General features: G+C 42.1%; 1 protein-coding gene across 2 annotated transcripts in view; it reads left to right on the top strand.

The window, feature by feature from the left end:
• USF3 (upstream transcription factor family member 3) overlaps nt 1-12607 on the top strand; it is a 48651-nt gene extending 36044 nt beyond the window's left edge. For both annotated transcript variants that reach the window (XM_074363721.1, XM_074363710.1), the window contains one exon: nt 621-12607. In XM_074363721.1, coding sequence (XP_074219822.1) covers nt 621-7081 — 6461 coding nt within the window. In that variant the 3' untranslated portion in view covers nt 7082-12607. The remainder of the gene's footprint in view (nt 1-620) is intronic.
• Nucleotides 12608-14241: the final 1634 nt, after the last annotated feature.

Raw genomic sequence — 14241 nt, 5'->3', positions numbered from 1 at the left:
TAGGGTGTCACAGACATCTTCACTATTCAGTAGTCTGCATACACTGGCCCTGCCAAGGAAAATGCAAGTTTCACTGTTTTTGCTTTCTTCAGTGCTCTACCTCCCTACTTCTTATGTGTTCTACTTGGTCTCTGTTATTTCAAAGGGTAAAATAGAAACTAGTTTAAAGCCATTTATAAAAGAGACTATTACCATCATAAGTAATGTAGGCTGTTGCAGCATTTAAATGCTATTATATTGATAGTGTTATTTTCCCAGCATCTTACCATGATATCCATATGTCTTTCCTTGCATCACCTTGGTAGCTGCCCACTTGGGAATTTTTGAATTTGGGATTATTGAGATTTCTACATTATGAGTAACTTTTGACCTTTGCCTTGTTGACCTTTAAAGATATATATATATATATATATACTTTTAAAAGGACTGGGATAGAGGTTTGAGGTACCATTCTAAGAAGAAGAAAGAACTTGTATTAGAAAAGAGCTGAAGGTTCTCAACTGAGGTATTTCAAATGCTAAGATTAGATTCAGTAGCTTGCTATACAAACGCTTTCTTAAATTATTGTAAATACTGACATTTAGAGATAATTTTTTTCATTTTTATTTTCGATACTGTAGCTGAAGAAATTAAAAAGCTACGTAAACAACTGGAAGAAATTCAAAAGGAAAACGGCCGATACATTGAATTACTAAAAGCAAACGACATATGTTTATATGATGACCCTACCATCCACTGGAAAGGAAATCTTAAAAACTCAAAGGTCTCTGTTGTTATTCCCAGTGACCAGGTTCAAAAAAATATCATTGTTTATTCCAATGGGAGTCAGCCTGGTGGAAACAGCCAGGGAACAGCTGTTCAAGGGATAACCTTTAATGTTGGTCATAATTTACAAAAGCAGACTGCCAACGTGGTGCCAGTGCAGAGGACTTGCAATCTTGTGACTCCAGTGTCTATTTCTGGAGTTTACCCTCCCGAAAACAAGCCATGGCAGCAGACTACAGTTTCTGCATTGGCTGCCAACCAGCCTGTTCCCCTTTGTCTTCCTGCTACCATTTCTGCTCAAAATATTCTCGAGCTTTCCACCTCCGAAAGCGAATCGAGTATGCTCAGTGCCACCAGTGGCTCACTGATCGCTGTTCCTGTTGGGCCTGAACCTCCGCAGCATCGTTCCCTGCACCCATGTCTAAATGATCAAAATTCTTCTGAAAATAAGAACGGGCACGAGAGCCCCAAATTATTGAAGAAAACAGTCCCTTGTGCCACAAGCATCTCCATCCCCTCAGCAACTGCCACTAAAGTGCACTCTGGAAGCAAGTCCTGCTCAAGCACACAGGATTTCAGAAGTGATTTTCAAACCACTTTTGTTGTTTCTGTTACCACCACGATCTGCTCCCAGCCTCCCAGATCTGTGAGTGACTCTTGTCCAGTGAGCACGAGCAAGGGTGCAGACTTGACAAGTGTTACCGCCGTGGTGGCCTCATCTGCCCCTGGAGGAGGGAAGACCACCACTCCTGTCAGCTCCCTTTCTGCAAACCCAATAGACAATGGTTGGACCCTTTCTTGTTCTTTGCCTTCTTCAGCTGTTAGTGCTTCAGATTTAAAAAACATGAATAGCCTTACCCGAATTTCCTCAGCTGGAAACACGCAGACGACATGGACTACTTTGCAATTGGCAGGAAACACTATTCAGCCCTTAAGCCAGACACCGTCTTCTGCTGTGACTCCAGTATTAAGTGAGTCTGGTACCAGCCTCACCACAGCCAACCACAGTAGACAGGTGGCTCCAGGCATCAACCTGAATACTTCCTTTCTAGCAGATGTGCAGCCAGTTGAGCAAGTAGTTGTAACCTTGCCTTCTTGTCCATCCTTACCTATGCAGCCACTGATTGCCCAGCCACAAGTTAAATCTCAGCCTCCAAAAAATATCCTTCCATTGAATTCAGCAATGCAAGTGATTCAGATGGCTCAGCCAGTGGGGTCGGCTGTGAATGCAGCCCCAGCTAATCCAAACGTGATCATTCTTCAGCCACCCAGCACCACCCCGTGCCCAACAATGATGAGGGCAGAGGTTCCCAACCAAACAGTAGGTCAGCAGATAGTGATCATACAGGCAGCTAATCAGAATCCTTTGCCACTCCTCTCGGCTCCACCCCCTGGTTCTGTTCGACTCCCTGTCAATGGAGCCAATGCGATAATAGGGTCTAATAATTCAGTGCAAAATGTTTCGACTCCACAAACTTTTGGAGGTAAACATCTTGTCCACATATTACCAAGACCTTCATCTTTATCAACATCTAATTCAACACAAACTTTCTCTGTTACCATGTCAAACCAACCACAACAGCCTCAAACCATTTCTTTAAATGGACAGCTCTTTGCTTTGCAGCCTGTGATGTCTTCATCAGGAACTACAAGTCAAACCCCTATGCAAATTATTCAGCCCACCACCAGCGAAGATCCAAATACCAATGTTGCCCTGAATACATTTGGCGCTTTGGCCAGCCTCAATCAAAGTATATCACAGATGGCTGGGCAAAGCTGTGTACAATTGTCTATTAGCCAGCCTGCGAATCCTCCGATTGCTGCAAATAGTCAGACCACCCTGGCTAACTGTGTTTCATTAACAACCACTGTAGCACCTCCTATGACAACAGATAATTCAGCCACACTACCCAGTACTTATAATCTAGTGACCACTCCCTCAGTGAACACTGTGGCTTGTTTGCCTAACATGAAGTCCAAAAGGTTGAATAAGAAGCCAAGTGGCAAGAAACACTTAGCTGTTAACAAGTCAGCCTGCACCCTGAATCCAGTCAGAGATGTGGGCAAGTTAGACCTCCCCAGCACCGAAGGCTCAGCAGAGCCATCGTGTAATGATGGACTGCTGGACAGCCTCCCTGTTGTGTTGCCCTCTGTCACTGTGTCCCAGGCAAATAGTGTAAGTGTTTCTGGTTCACATTCTTTGGATGTTCTCAACTCTGAACCCGTGATACCTGAGTCTGTACCTAAATCTAAGTCAGCAGAAGAGTCTAGCTTGCCCTCCCAAGAATCCGTGACAAGTGAACATTTTGCAGTAGCCCCAGCAAAATCCAAAGATTCTTCCCCCATTTTGCAACGAGAGATGTCTCAGGATAAGCCACCAATTGGTTTGGCATTGCCAGATGCTGCCAAATCCTGCACTTCCGCCAACGTGTTGATTTCACCTGCAACTGATCCCCATGCTTTGGTTTCTCAGGTTTCTGATTTGTCATCTACCACGAGCACTTCAAGTACAGACTGTGTTTCTGAGGTAGAAGTCATTGCTGAACCTTGCAGGGCTGAGCAAGATCCATCAGATACAGTGCAAACCACAGGTCTCTTAAAGGGGCAGGGTTTAACTGCATTGCTGTCTGGTCTTGCTAAAGAAAAAAACCCTCAGAAATCATCTCTTTCAGTCCAGGTGGACCCTCCTGACTTTTCTTCAGGAAATTCTAAGATAGTTGATTCAAATGTTGATTTACATCCGAAACAGGAGCTGTTACTGATGAACAGTGATGACAGAGATCCAGGACAGCATCATTCCTGCATCCCTGATCAGGAGGTTATTAATGGCTCTTTGCTCAGTAGGCAGGCTGACTCTCCCATGTCGACCAGCTCGGGCAGTAGTCGTAGTTTCTCAGTTGCATCCATGCTTCCTGAGACAACTAGAGAGGATGTCACCAGCAATGCGACGACTAATACGTGTGACAGCTGCACCTTTGTGGAGCAAACTGATATCGTCGCTCTGGCAGCGAGGGCTATTTTTGACCAGGAGAACCTCGAGAAGGGAAGAGCTGGCACCCAGGCTGATATAAGGGAAGTTACTTCAAAATCTTCTGAAGCATCCTCTTTAGAGGGAGACCAGCCTTTCAAAACACAGATATCTAAAGAGAATGGCCCAGGACAGGCAGAAGCAACACCAAATGAATTTCATTCTCAGGATTCGGTCGAAGCAACTGTGGATAGGCCCCTTGAAAAACCAAGTTGTTCTATAGGAATTAAAACGTCAAATGCTGCTTTACAGGTTTCCACTTCTCAGCCACCAACCATCACCAGTTTAAGTGTGAACAATCTTATCCATCAGAGCAGCATCAACCATCCTCTGGTCAGCTGCGCTGGTTTATCCCAAACTTCAGAGCAAGCAACTGTTCCAGCCACGGTTAATCTGACGGTTTCATCTAGCTCCTATGGCAGTCAGCCCCCCGGACCGTCTCTGATGACCGAATACTCCCAAGAACAGCTAAATACCATGGCTGGTACCCTACCAAATCCACAGATTCAAGAGTCCCTCTTAAAGCCAAGTCATGAAAACCGCAAAGACTCTGCTAAGCGTGCTGTCCAAGATGACCTCTTACTGTCTTCAGCCAAACGTCAAAAGCACTGTCAACCAGCCCCCCTCCGGCTTGAGGGTCTGTCCCTGATGAGCCGAACTCCAGACAGCATTTCCGAGCAAACTCAAATGATGATTGGTCAGATCCCTCCCAACTCTTCAAATTCTGTTGTGCCAATCAGCAACCCCACCCATGGAGATGGCCTTACACGATTATTTCCACCCGGTAACAACTTCGTGGCCCCTGCACTGAGGCAGAATGAGGTTCAGTGCAGTTCTCAGCCTTCTGTTGCTGAGCAGCAACAAACCCAGGCCAGCCAACATCTGCAGGCCCTGCAACAGCATGTTCCAGCTCAAGGGGTCCCTCACCTGCACAGTAATCATCTCTACTTAAAGCAGCAGCAGCAGCAGCAGCAACAGCAGCAAGCAGGGCAGTTAAGAGAAAGGCATCACTTATATCAACTGCAGCATCACGTCCCTCACGCAGAGAGCTCTGTCCACTCTCAGCCCCACAGCATCCACCAACAGAGAACTCTGCAACAGGAAGTTCAGATGCAGAAGAAGAGGAATCTTGTTCAGGGCACTCAGACCTCTCAGCTTGCTTTACAACCCAAGCACCACGGAAATGACCAGTCCCGACCCAAGAGTGGTCAGCCTCACCCCCACCATCAGCAGATGCAGCAGCAGATGCAGCAGCACTTCGGGAGCTCCCAGCCCGAGAAGAGTTGTGAAAACCCCTCAACGAGCCGGAACCACCATAACCATCCCCAGAACCATCTCAACCAAGACATTATGCACCAGCAGCAGGATGTAGGAAGCCGGCCACAAGGCTCAGGGGTTTCTTCTGAACATGTACCTGGGCATAATCCAATGCAGAGGCTTTTGACATCAAGAGGCATAGAGCAGCAGATGGTCTCCCAACCAAGTATTGTGACGAGGCCTTCCGACATGACCTGTACTCCACACAGGCCAGAGAGAAATAGAGTTTCAAGTTATTCTGCGGAGGCACTCATTGGAAAGACATCTTCTAATTCAGAGCAGAGAATGGGTATATCGATTCAGGGTTCCAGAGTTTCCGATCAGCTTGAAATGAGAAGCTACCTTGATGTTCCCAGAAATAAGAGTTTGGCCATTCATAATATGCAGGGTCGTGTGGACCATACCGTTGCCTCAGATATCCGCCTTTCTGACTGTCAGACATTTAAACCAAGTGGAGCCAGTCAGCAGCCTCAGAGTAATTTTGAAGTACAGTCTTCAAGAAATAATGAAATAGGTAACCCTGTGTCCTCCTTGAGGAGTATGCAGTCCCAGGCTTTTCGAATTAGTCAGAACCCTGGTCCACCACCAATCGACCGCCAAAAGAGATTACCTTATCCACCAGTTCAGAGCATCCCGACCGGAAATGCCATCCCACCAAGGGACAGTGAAAATACGTGTCACCAGAGTTTCATGCAGAGTTTACTTGCCCCTCACCTTGGTGATCAGGTCATTGGGAGCCAGAGATCGCTCTCAGAACATCAGAGGAATACACAGTGTGGCCCACCTTCTGCAATTGAATATAATTGTCCCCCAACTCATGAAAGTGTCCATATTAGAAGAGAGGGTGAGAGTCAGAATCGGGAGAGTTGTGACATGTCCCTAGGGGCAATTAACACCAGGAACAGCACCTTGAATATTCCTTTTTCGAGTTCTTCTTCTTCAGGAGATATTCAAGGTCGAAATACAAGTCCCAATGTTTCTGTGCAGAAGTCCAATCCCATGAGGATTACTGACAGTCACGGGACCAAGGGCCACATGAACCCTCCAGTCACAAGCAACATGCATGGGGTTGCAAGGCCAGCTCTGCCACATCCGTCTGTGTCTCATGGAAACACTGACCAAGGGCCTCCCGTACGTCAGACTAATTCTTCAGTTCCCCAGCGATCAAGACATCCCTTGCAAGACAGCAGTGGTTCCAAAATTCGTCAGCCTGAAAGGAATCGCTCTGGAAACCAAAGACATAGTAATGTCTTTGATCCAAGTCTTCCCCACCTTCCTCTGTCTACTAGTGGCAGTATGATTCTTGGACGCCAGCAACCCACTGCAGAAAAGAGAGGAAGTATTGTTCGTTTCATGCCTGATAGCCCACAAGTTCCGAATGACAATTCAGCACCTGACCAGCACACACTATCACAAAATTTTGGTTTTCCTTTTATTCCCGAGGGTGGCATGAATCCACCAATAAACGCGAATACTTCTTTCATTCCACAGGTTACTCAGCCTAGTGCCACTCGGACTCCAGCCCTTATCCCTGTAGATCCCCAAAATACTCTACCTTCCTTCTATCCCCCATACTCTCCTGCTCACCCTACACTGTCCAATGATATTTCCATCCCCTACTTTTCTAATCAAATGTTCTCAAATCCTAGCACAGAGAAGGTAAACAGTGGAACTTTAAATAACCGATTTGGATCCATTTTATCTCCTCCCAGACCTGTTGGTTTTGCCCAACCAAGTTTTCCTCTTCTCCCTGATATGCCACCAATGCACATGACCAACTCTCACTTATCCAATTTTAATATGACATCTTTGTTTCCAGAAATAGCTACAGCTCTTCCCGATGGCTCAGCAATGTCACCTTTGCTTACAATAGCAAACTCCTCTGCCTCCGACTCTTCCAAGCAGTCCTCAAACAGACCTGCCCACAACATAAGCCATATTTTAGGTCATGATTGCAGTTCAGCTGTTTAAATGCCGATCAACTGAACGTAAATGTAATGGGTGAGATTATAGACATGTATTTGTGTGTTTATACACACATACCTGCACAGGAAGAGAGAGATTGTGTGTGTATCTCCTTGTGTCTGTATAATCAATTTCCAATTATCTTCTGAATGTAAGGAAGCCATGTCAGAAACGATGTGAATACTGGGTTGTCAAAAACAAATTATCATTCATTTTCAACTGCATGGTGTGCTTTTGAAATTTTCCAAGCAGATTTGCATTTTCAAGTTTGATTTGTAATCTGATATCCCCTAGATACTCATTGACTGGAAGTTGGGGGAGGTCATCTTGGAGTGTGCTTGGGTGGTAGGAAGGAACCTAGATTTTAATCTTACTTGATTGTTGATAATTTGTAAAATAGATAGTTGAGGTAGTTGAGTTGCTCTCCAAAAATACAGACAGTTCGATGTAACACAATGGCTCATAACCAACTGCGGGCCAGTGTCAGTGTGTAGAACAGTCTCTCATCCACGGCAGGTCTTGAATTCATGTAGAATGAATGTGCATGATTAAAGTCGAGCAGTTAGCAAATAAATGAGTTCTTTAATCAACCTTTATTACCCAGGTTTGGTTTAGGTAGAGGCTTCTTTCTTGATTATAACAATGCATAAATTGTCTGAATTTCATGTCTTGTTCTCCAAATGAGGGAGCCGTGTTATCCTCTAATGTGCCAAGATCCTGTAAAGCAAAGGTCTTCCTTAAACAAGTAGCCTTAAAAATGGAAAGCTAAAGAGCGTAGTACATCGATGTTCTCCATCTTGTGCTTGCGCACTGCATCAGGATAGAAGCGGCTGTGCTGTGGAGTTGTGCACGTGTTCAGTTAAAGATGGTTGCTTCATCAGTTGAGTGTTGTTTTAGTTTTCTCTCTTCATTCTATTTATTCGATCTTGACATAAGTTCTTTTACATTTGTTTAATCATCAGGGGCTGATCAGTAAATAGTGCGTTTGGAATCTACATAATTATGTGAGCCTTACTTTTTGAGTATTTCTGAGCAGAGTCTTAAGCTCTGTCAATATTTTCATTTGCTGATATTTATATTTAAAATATGACATTGTGTATTGCATTATTACCCTTCATAGTAGAATCATCATGAGAGGATGAATTTGTTCATTATTTTTTCTGATGGTAGATGTGAAATGGTGCTTCAAAAAATGGTCTTTATATACGTCTGCGTATGTGAGTGTGTGTGCACTCAGACATAGATTTTAAAGTGGCTCTTTAAAAACAGGCCTGCCATCTGAAAATGGGAAATTGGGACCTGAGACCTGCTGACATGTAGAAGAACCTGATGTAGGGCTTCTTTAAAGCTCCACTAAAGTTAGTAATACATTTTTTAAAATGTATACTCAAAATTCATCTATTGAATTCTGAAAATTTTATTAAAAACTAAGAAAACAGTTATATACACTCATATTCTAAACCCATTACTTTTTTGTTGTGGTTACATTCTGCCAAAAATGGGGTGGAGAGGGAGAGATGCAGAGACAGTGTTGTGTCTGCTCTGTTAACAAAGTGAAGCCAAGGACCAGCATTTTGTTTTTTTTCTGCTTAAAAAAGCCTCCTAAGGCTTGGTAAGAGCAGTTAACTCCAGCGGATACCTCTACTAAAGACTCAGCAAAAGGGTCGTCTGTGCCTCTTCAGCTGTTCTCACCGGACCCTCCTGTCTCTTCCCGCCGCCGGCTGAAGCCACCTCCTAAGGGCAAAAAAATACTGAAAACAAGAGAAACATCTATATTTTCTCCCTTCAAAATGGTTTCAGGGAGGAATAGGAGAGCTTTGTGAATAAGTTACTTACACAAGGCAACACCATATTAACGTTTAATTGAGAAAAAATGTGAGATTTATAACTTAAAAAAATCATCGTAACTAAGTTTTAAGCTTCAACATTCAGATTTTTCTTTGAACTTGAAAGGTCCAATCTGCCAGTTTCAAGGAAGGTTTTCAATGGGTTCAGCTGTTCATCCTCCCTCCCTCTCCCTTTCTCATGGCTCTTTCTGTCTCTGCCCTCCCACCTCGCCCCCTCAGCCCCGCTCCCCCCGCACAGTGGCTGTTAGGTTCTGAAGAACCAGGGACTGTTGGAATTGAAACTAAGGTCACAGGTAAGGAGAAGCTCGATTTGAACATTGCAGTGGAAGAGCCTCAAGCCTGGTTGGTACTTGCAGGCAATTCTCTGTTGCATCAATTGTATTTTTCTGCTCAGCAATGTTTAGAGATAGCATTTACATTCCTCAGGGCTTTCATTCCAAGCGAGTCTCTACCCCGAAGTAAGGCTTATTTGACCATCTGAGGAAAGAGGTGACCATCTGCAAGTAACAGGGCCCCTGCTTACATGTAGCTCTAATTATCTTATAGGCGTGTGCATATATGAGGCCATTTTATATAGAAATTAAATTCTGAAGGTGTTCAGAGCACAGTAATCTTATTTGATTTATAAGCATGAATGTATGAGATTTACCAGCAGTATTAAGTATTTTAATAATTAGAGCTACATGATTTGGGGAAGGAAATTTATTATTTAATATCTAGTGATCTCTGGATTATAGTTTTTGGTGAAGGAATGGCAGAGAAATCGTCAATTTTGGTTATAGTAAATTTAATGTTATTCATGCCTCACTAATATATGTCTATAGAATATAAAGCCACTTTCACAAATAAATTTGTAATTTCTAGAAATACACAGACTTATGTATAAGTGAGTCCTTGATTAAATAATTTTTCTCTCTCATATTGTTATTGGTCATACAGAATCAGCTTCAGAAAGTAGTTGGTTCATCTAAACATTTAACACAGTAGCTTCTGACGACGTGAATAATTTTAGATTTCTCATCATGTAAAAACTTAAATGTGTCAGTTACGGATAAAAGAAATCAACTTTGGTTTTGTTTTTTTTTTTGTACATATAGGTCGTTTTGGGATGTTTTATACTGCTTCAGGAAATTTATTTTTGTTTTTATCATAAGATCTCTGGGGTGTACCAGAGCTGGCACCCTTCTTCTAAGTAAGGAGTGAGAATTCCAGAGTGATCATGCTTTATAAAATGTAACGTATCAGAGAAGATTGAGGAGGGAATGTTCTTTTGTAGCGATTTTCAGTCACATATCAGGGTGAACTGCAATGAGGATCAACTTTTAAAAATCAGCCTTCTTAAAATACAAAATTATTCAAACACTTTAAAGATAATTCATTTGCCTTGCTCTTGCCTTCTGACATGAGCTATTTTATGGAGAGGCTAAAATTTATACTCCAAAAAAATGTGGAAATACATTTTAATGAGAGTAAAGTTTTGAAAATTTGAGAAAGTGTAAAGACTCACTAATACGCCTCCTCTTAGCTCTGTCCTTCCTTTGATACATAAATACCCAGGCCCTTATTTTCTTCCATCTGCACCATGTCAAACAGGTGGCAGGGACCGTGGTCATTTCCTTAGCAGGGTGATTAGCCTCTGCCTTGAAACACTGATTGGGTGGGGTCCAGCATCTACAGGATCAGCGTGTGAAAGGGACTCATGCTCCCAAATCAGTGACTCCCAGTGCCTGGCTTTGGGAACCACTGCATCTCCTTCTCTACTAAGGGGTAACAAGAATTTCTCAAAACAGAAGTAGTTCAAGTTGATTTAAAATATTTGATGTGCCATATAGTTCTGTTCCTTGTTTTGGAGAACTTGTTTTTTTCAATCCCATGGAGGAGTAAAGAAAGGCAAAGGTGGTACCAAAATCAGATGGCTTTGGGTTGATATCCTTAGGAACCTGGAAGTCATTGTTCTGTTGTCTCTGTTAATCCTGCCTTTGCCCGGAGATCATCACCTATGGCTGTGTACTTCCAGAGGGCAATAATACTCAGTGATAATGTTATGAAACCTGTATGCAAATTAAAGGGCAGAAATTAGTTGCTTCTCAGATACCTTTTTGGCTGAGTGATATCATTTCTCCTTCCCCAGAATTCAACGTAAAAAGGTCTTTTTTTTCTTTTCCACTTAACCATATTCTCCCTGCATTCTACACTTCCTTTGTGCACTTAAGAGTGTTTCTGCTGGAGTCTGTGAGGGACAAGTGTAGATGGAGGCAATCCGGGTGTGCAGGTAAGAAGTGTTGAGGGCCTTCTCAGACCCAGAGCTTCTAACGCCCACCTGCCTCTACCCTGGGACCGCACTTTACCCGCAGCCGTGCCTCTGGTCCTAAGGCTGGCCATTGGAACGCACTGCTCACCCACTCCCCTGTTAAGAGCAACGGGCCAGCCAGGATGGCACGTGCTCAGTGTAATCCAACACCTCGACGCCAAGTACAGCTGATTTTTCTCACTGTTGCCTTACGTTCTCTGAGCCATCCTTGATGCCGATCTTGTAAAAATCTTACTAGTTAGAAGCAAAACTCCTTTTAAACTCAGAGCTTGAATGTGGTGGTCATTCAACATCCTTATTTCTAGATTTGCACAAACCCCATCAACTGTAATCTTTGTCTGGCACACGCATGTGTTCAGATGCTTCAAAAACATCAGCCAACTCCGGTTGAAAACATTGGGGATAATATCCAAATTGGTGTTATTTTGGATGACTGCAAAATCTGTCACTAGAGATTTCATGAGACATAGAAGATAATTCTTCATTTGTAATTTAACACTTTTTTTAAAGATCATTAATTTTTTTTTTTGGCCCATTTGTGTGTACAACTATACACCAAACTATGTCATAGGAACTAAAAGTTTACTCCATGTAAATCCTCTCTTCACTTTTCTGGATCTCTGCTCCCTCATCCCCTAAGTCTTAGAACCATTTTTCATCTGTGAGGTCACTGAGGCACTGGACTTGACTATATTGGTTAACCTTTACAGGGAGTTGAACTGTTGATCTTCCAAGAAGAAAGGGACCAGACAGTGTTGCTCAAAATGCTGCAGCTGTGTTACTGTGAAGAAAAGATTTGCTTCCACTTTCAACAAGAGATATATATATATATACGTGTATGTGTGTGTGTATGTGTGTGTATACACACATATATATTCATTTCAGTAAAAATGGGTGGAAAAATCTGAGAACATAGTTACCTTCACAAATTATTTATAGATACACTGGGTGAGAAGCTTACTGTAGGGCAATCACCAGAAAAAATCTAACTGTAGTGCTTTCGATAGTGTATGTAATATTTGTATCTATTCTCACGCCAGCAATGTCTGCTGTGCACTGTGTCCTATTACTGTAAATCACCTGGTTTATAATTCTAATGGGAACTAATTTGTTTTGTAATGGAATCCAGAGCAGATATGTATAATATGATCAGGATTGTCCTACAGTTGTAAATAAGAATAGGTCCCGTTTATTTTGACATCTTTTTACAAATGCATTGTATTAGGGTGTGAATATTCTGAACCATGCTCTTGTTTAAAGTTTTAAAATTTTTATTGGTAAATGTAACATTTTAATGGTTGTAATAATTATTTGTATAGATATGAATATAGTATTTTATTTAAGAAAATAAACTTTGCATTTTTGCATTGTGAATTCTGTCTTTTCTGATCATTGCATGTGCCACTTCAAATCTTGTATTGAAGCGATTTATCTTGCATATTGAAGTTGCATAGTCAAGTAATATTTAAATTTTGCCAAAATGACTAAAAAGGATGCCATGACACATTTCCCATGGGGATTGTGTTTCTGATCAGAGTCAACCTCAAATAAATCATAATTATGATCCATGCTAGATTATTGGAGCAAACTATGCACCTCTATACTTCCTGTAAATAGTAGAAGTAGAATTTCAGACCTGGCAGAGAACTGAGAGATGGTTCAGTTTACACTCTCCTCGTTTATTTGTAGTAGAGGAACCAGAAGCACAGAACTTTGGGACAAGAATTAGGTCTTTGATTACAACTACCCACATCAGCTTGGTCACATCTCACAGGCATGAAGTTTGAGGGGAAAAAAGTTGTAGAGGAACTTGCACAGTGTAAAGCTATAAAAAATTTAAATGCCTATAAATCAAAAAATTTATTTTTTAGTGTTAGCCTACAGATATAGTAAAAATGATCAGTTAAAGAAATGATAGGCCCAAAGTTCAGGATAATGGATACTTGGAAAGGAGAAGGGGATGGTATCAAGAGAGGTACTTCAAAACTATCGGTATGTTCTGCTGAATTGGATAGCAGACACTTGGGTGGTCATCTCACTTACACCTGAAATGTTTGTCTTATGAATGTATAAAACATATCCTAGTATTAAAACAGGTAAAATGATGACCTTAGGGATCGTCTACTCCCACATGTACTCCAGGAAATTAATGCTCATAATATTTTCCTTGTCTAGCTTCTTTCGAGTTCAGAATAAAACTCAATATTCTGACTATCAAGGGTTTAGTGTTCTTTCCACCAGCGCACACTGCCTCTCATTCAGAGGACACAGATGTAGGATATATTTTGATTAGACAAGGAGCCCCACTATGCCCCAAAGGATATACAACCCATAAAAATGCAACCACTATGCATAAATTCAACCTCCCTAAAGTGAATGTGCAAAGTTATAACAGCTGTATATACTTTAACGTTTTGTTAGCTTTCCAGTTCAGTTCGATGTTTAAAGGAAAGTGATTTTAATAACATCTCTTTAAAAAGGTATCCAGGGACTTTTCACTTTTAGATAGAATGTAGTAGATCCTGGCAGGTTATCAATCCCACTGCACCAACTAGAACAAAGAGATAAATTAGAAAAATCATGTTTTAAAAGATACTAAAACCCATCAATATAAGAAGACAAAATTCCTCTGATTATATGAATATATCTGAACAAAATTTCAGAGGGAGAAAAGCCCTCCATAGGTGCGGTGAGATCTCTGGCCTTACTTTTTGCCCTCTGGGGACGTTGGATGAGTATGGGTTGAAAAGGCAGAGTGAACGCTCCCACAGGTTTATGAAGCTTAGGAGTTAAATTGCTGGATGAAGCTGTCTCACCTTCAAGACGTTGAAAATCAGAAGAGAACCGATTCTAACTACCGCTGCATCCAGCTCCCAGCCCAACCACCTTCTAACAGAGGAAAAGTGTGACCCCTCCCTCGTGGCAAAGGACACAACTTCTGTCTTTGCAGCTCATTTATGTACAATATCCAGGAAATATATACAATGTCCAGGAAAATGTGACAAATA

The sequence above is a fragment of the Camelus bactrianus genome, chromosome 1 (genome assembly GCF_048773025.1).
Source record: "Camelus bactrianus isolate YW-2024 breed Bactrian camel chromosome 1, ASM4877302v1, whole genome shotgun sequence".
NCBI classification, from domain to species: Eukaryota; Metazoa; Chordata; class Mammalia; order Artiodactyla; family Camelidae; genus Camelus; species Camelus bactrianus.
This window is presented reverse-complemented; position numbering and strand designations above follow the sequence as displayed.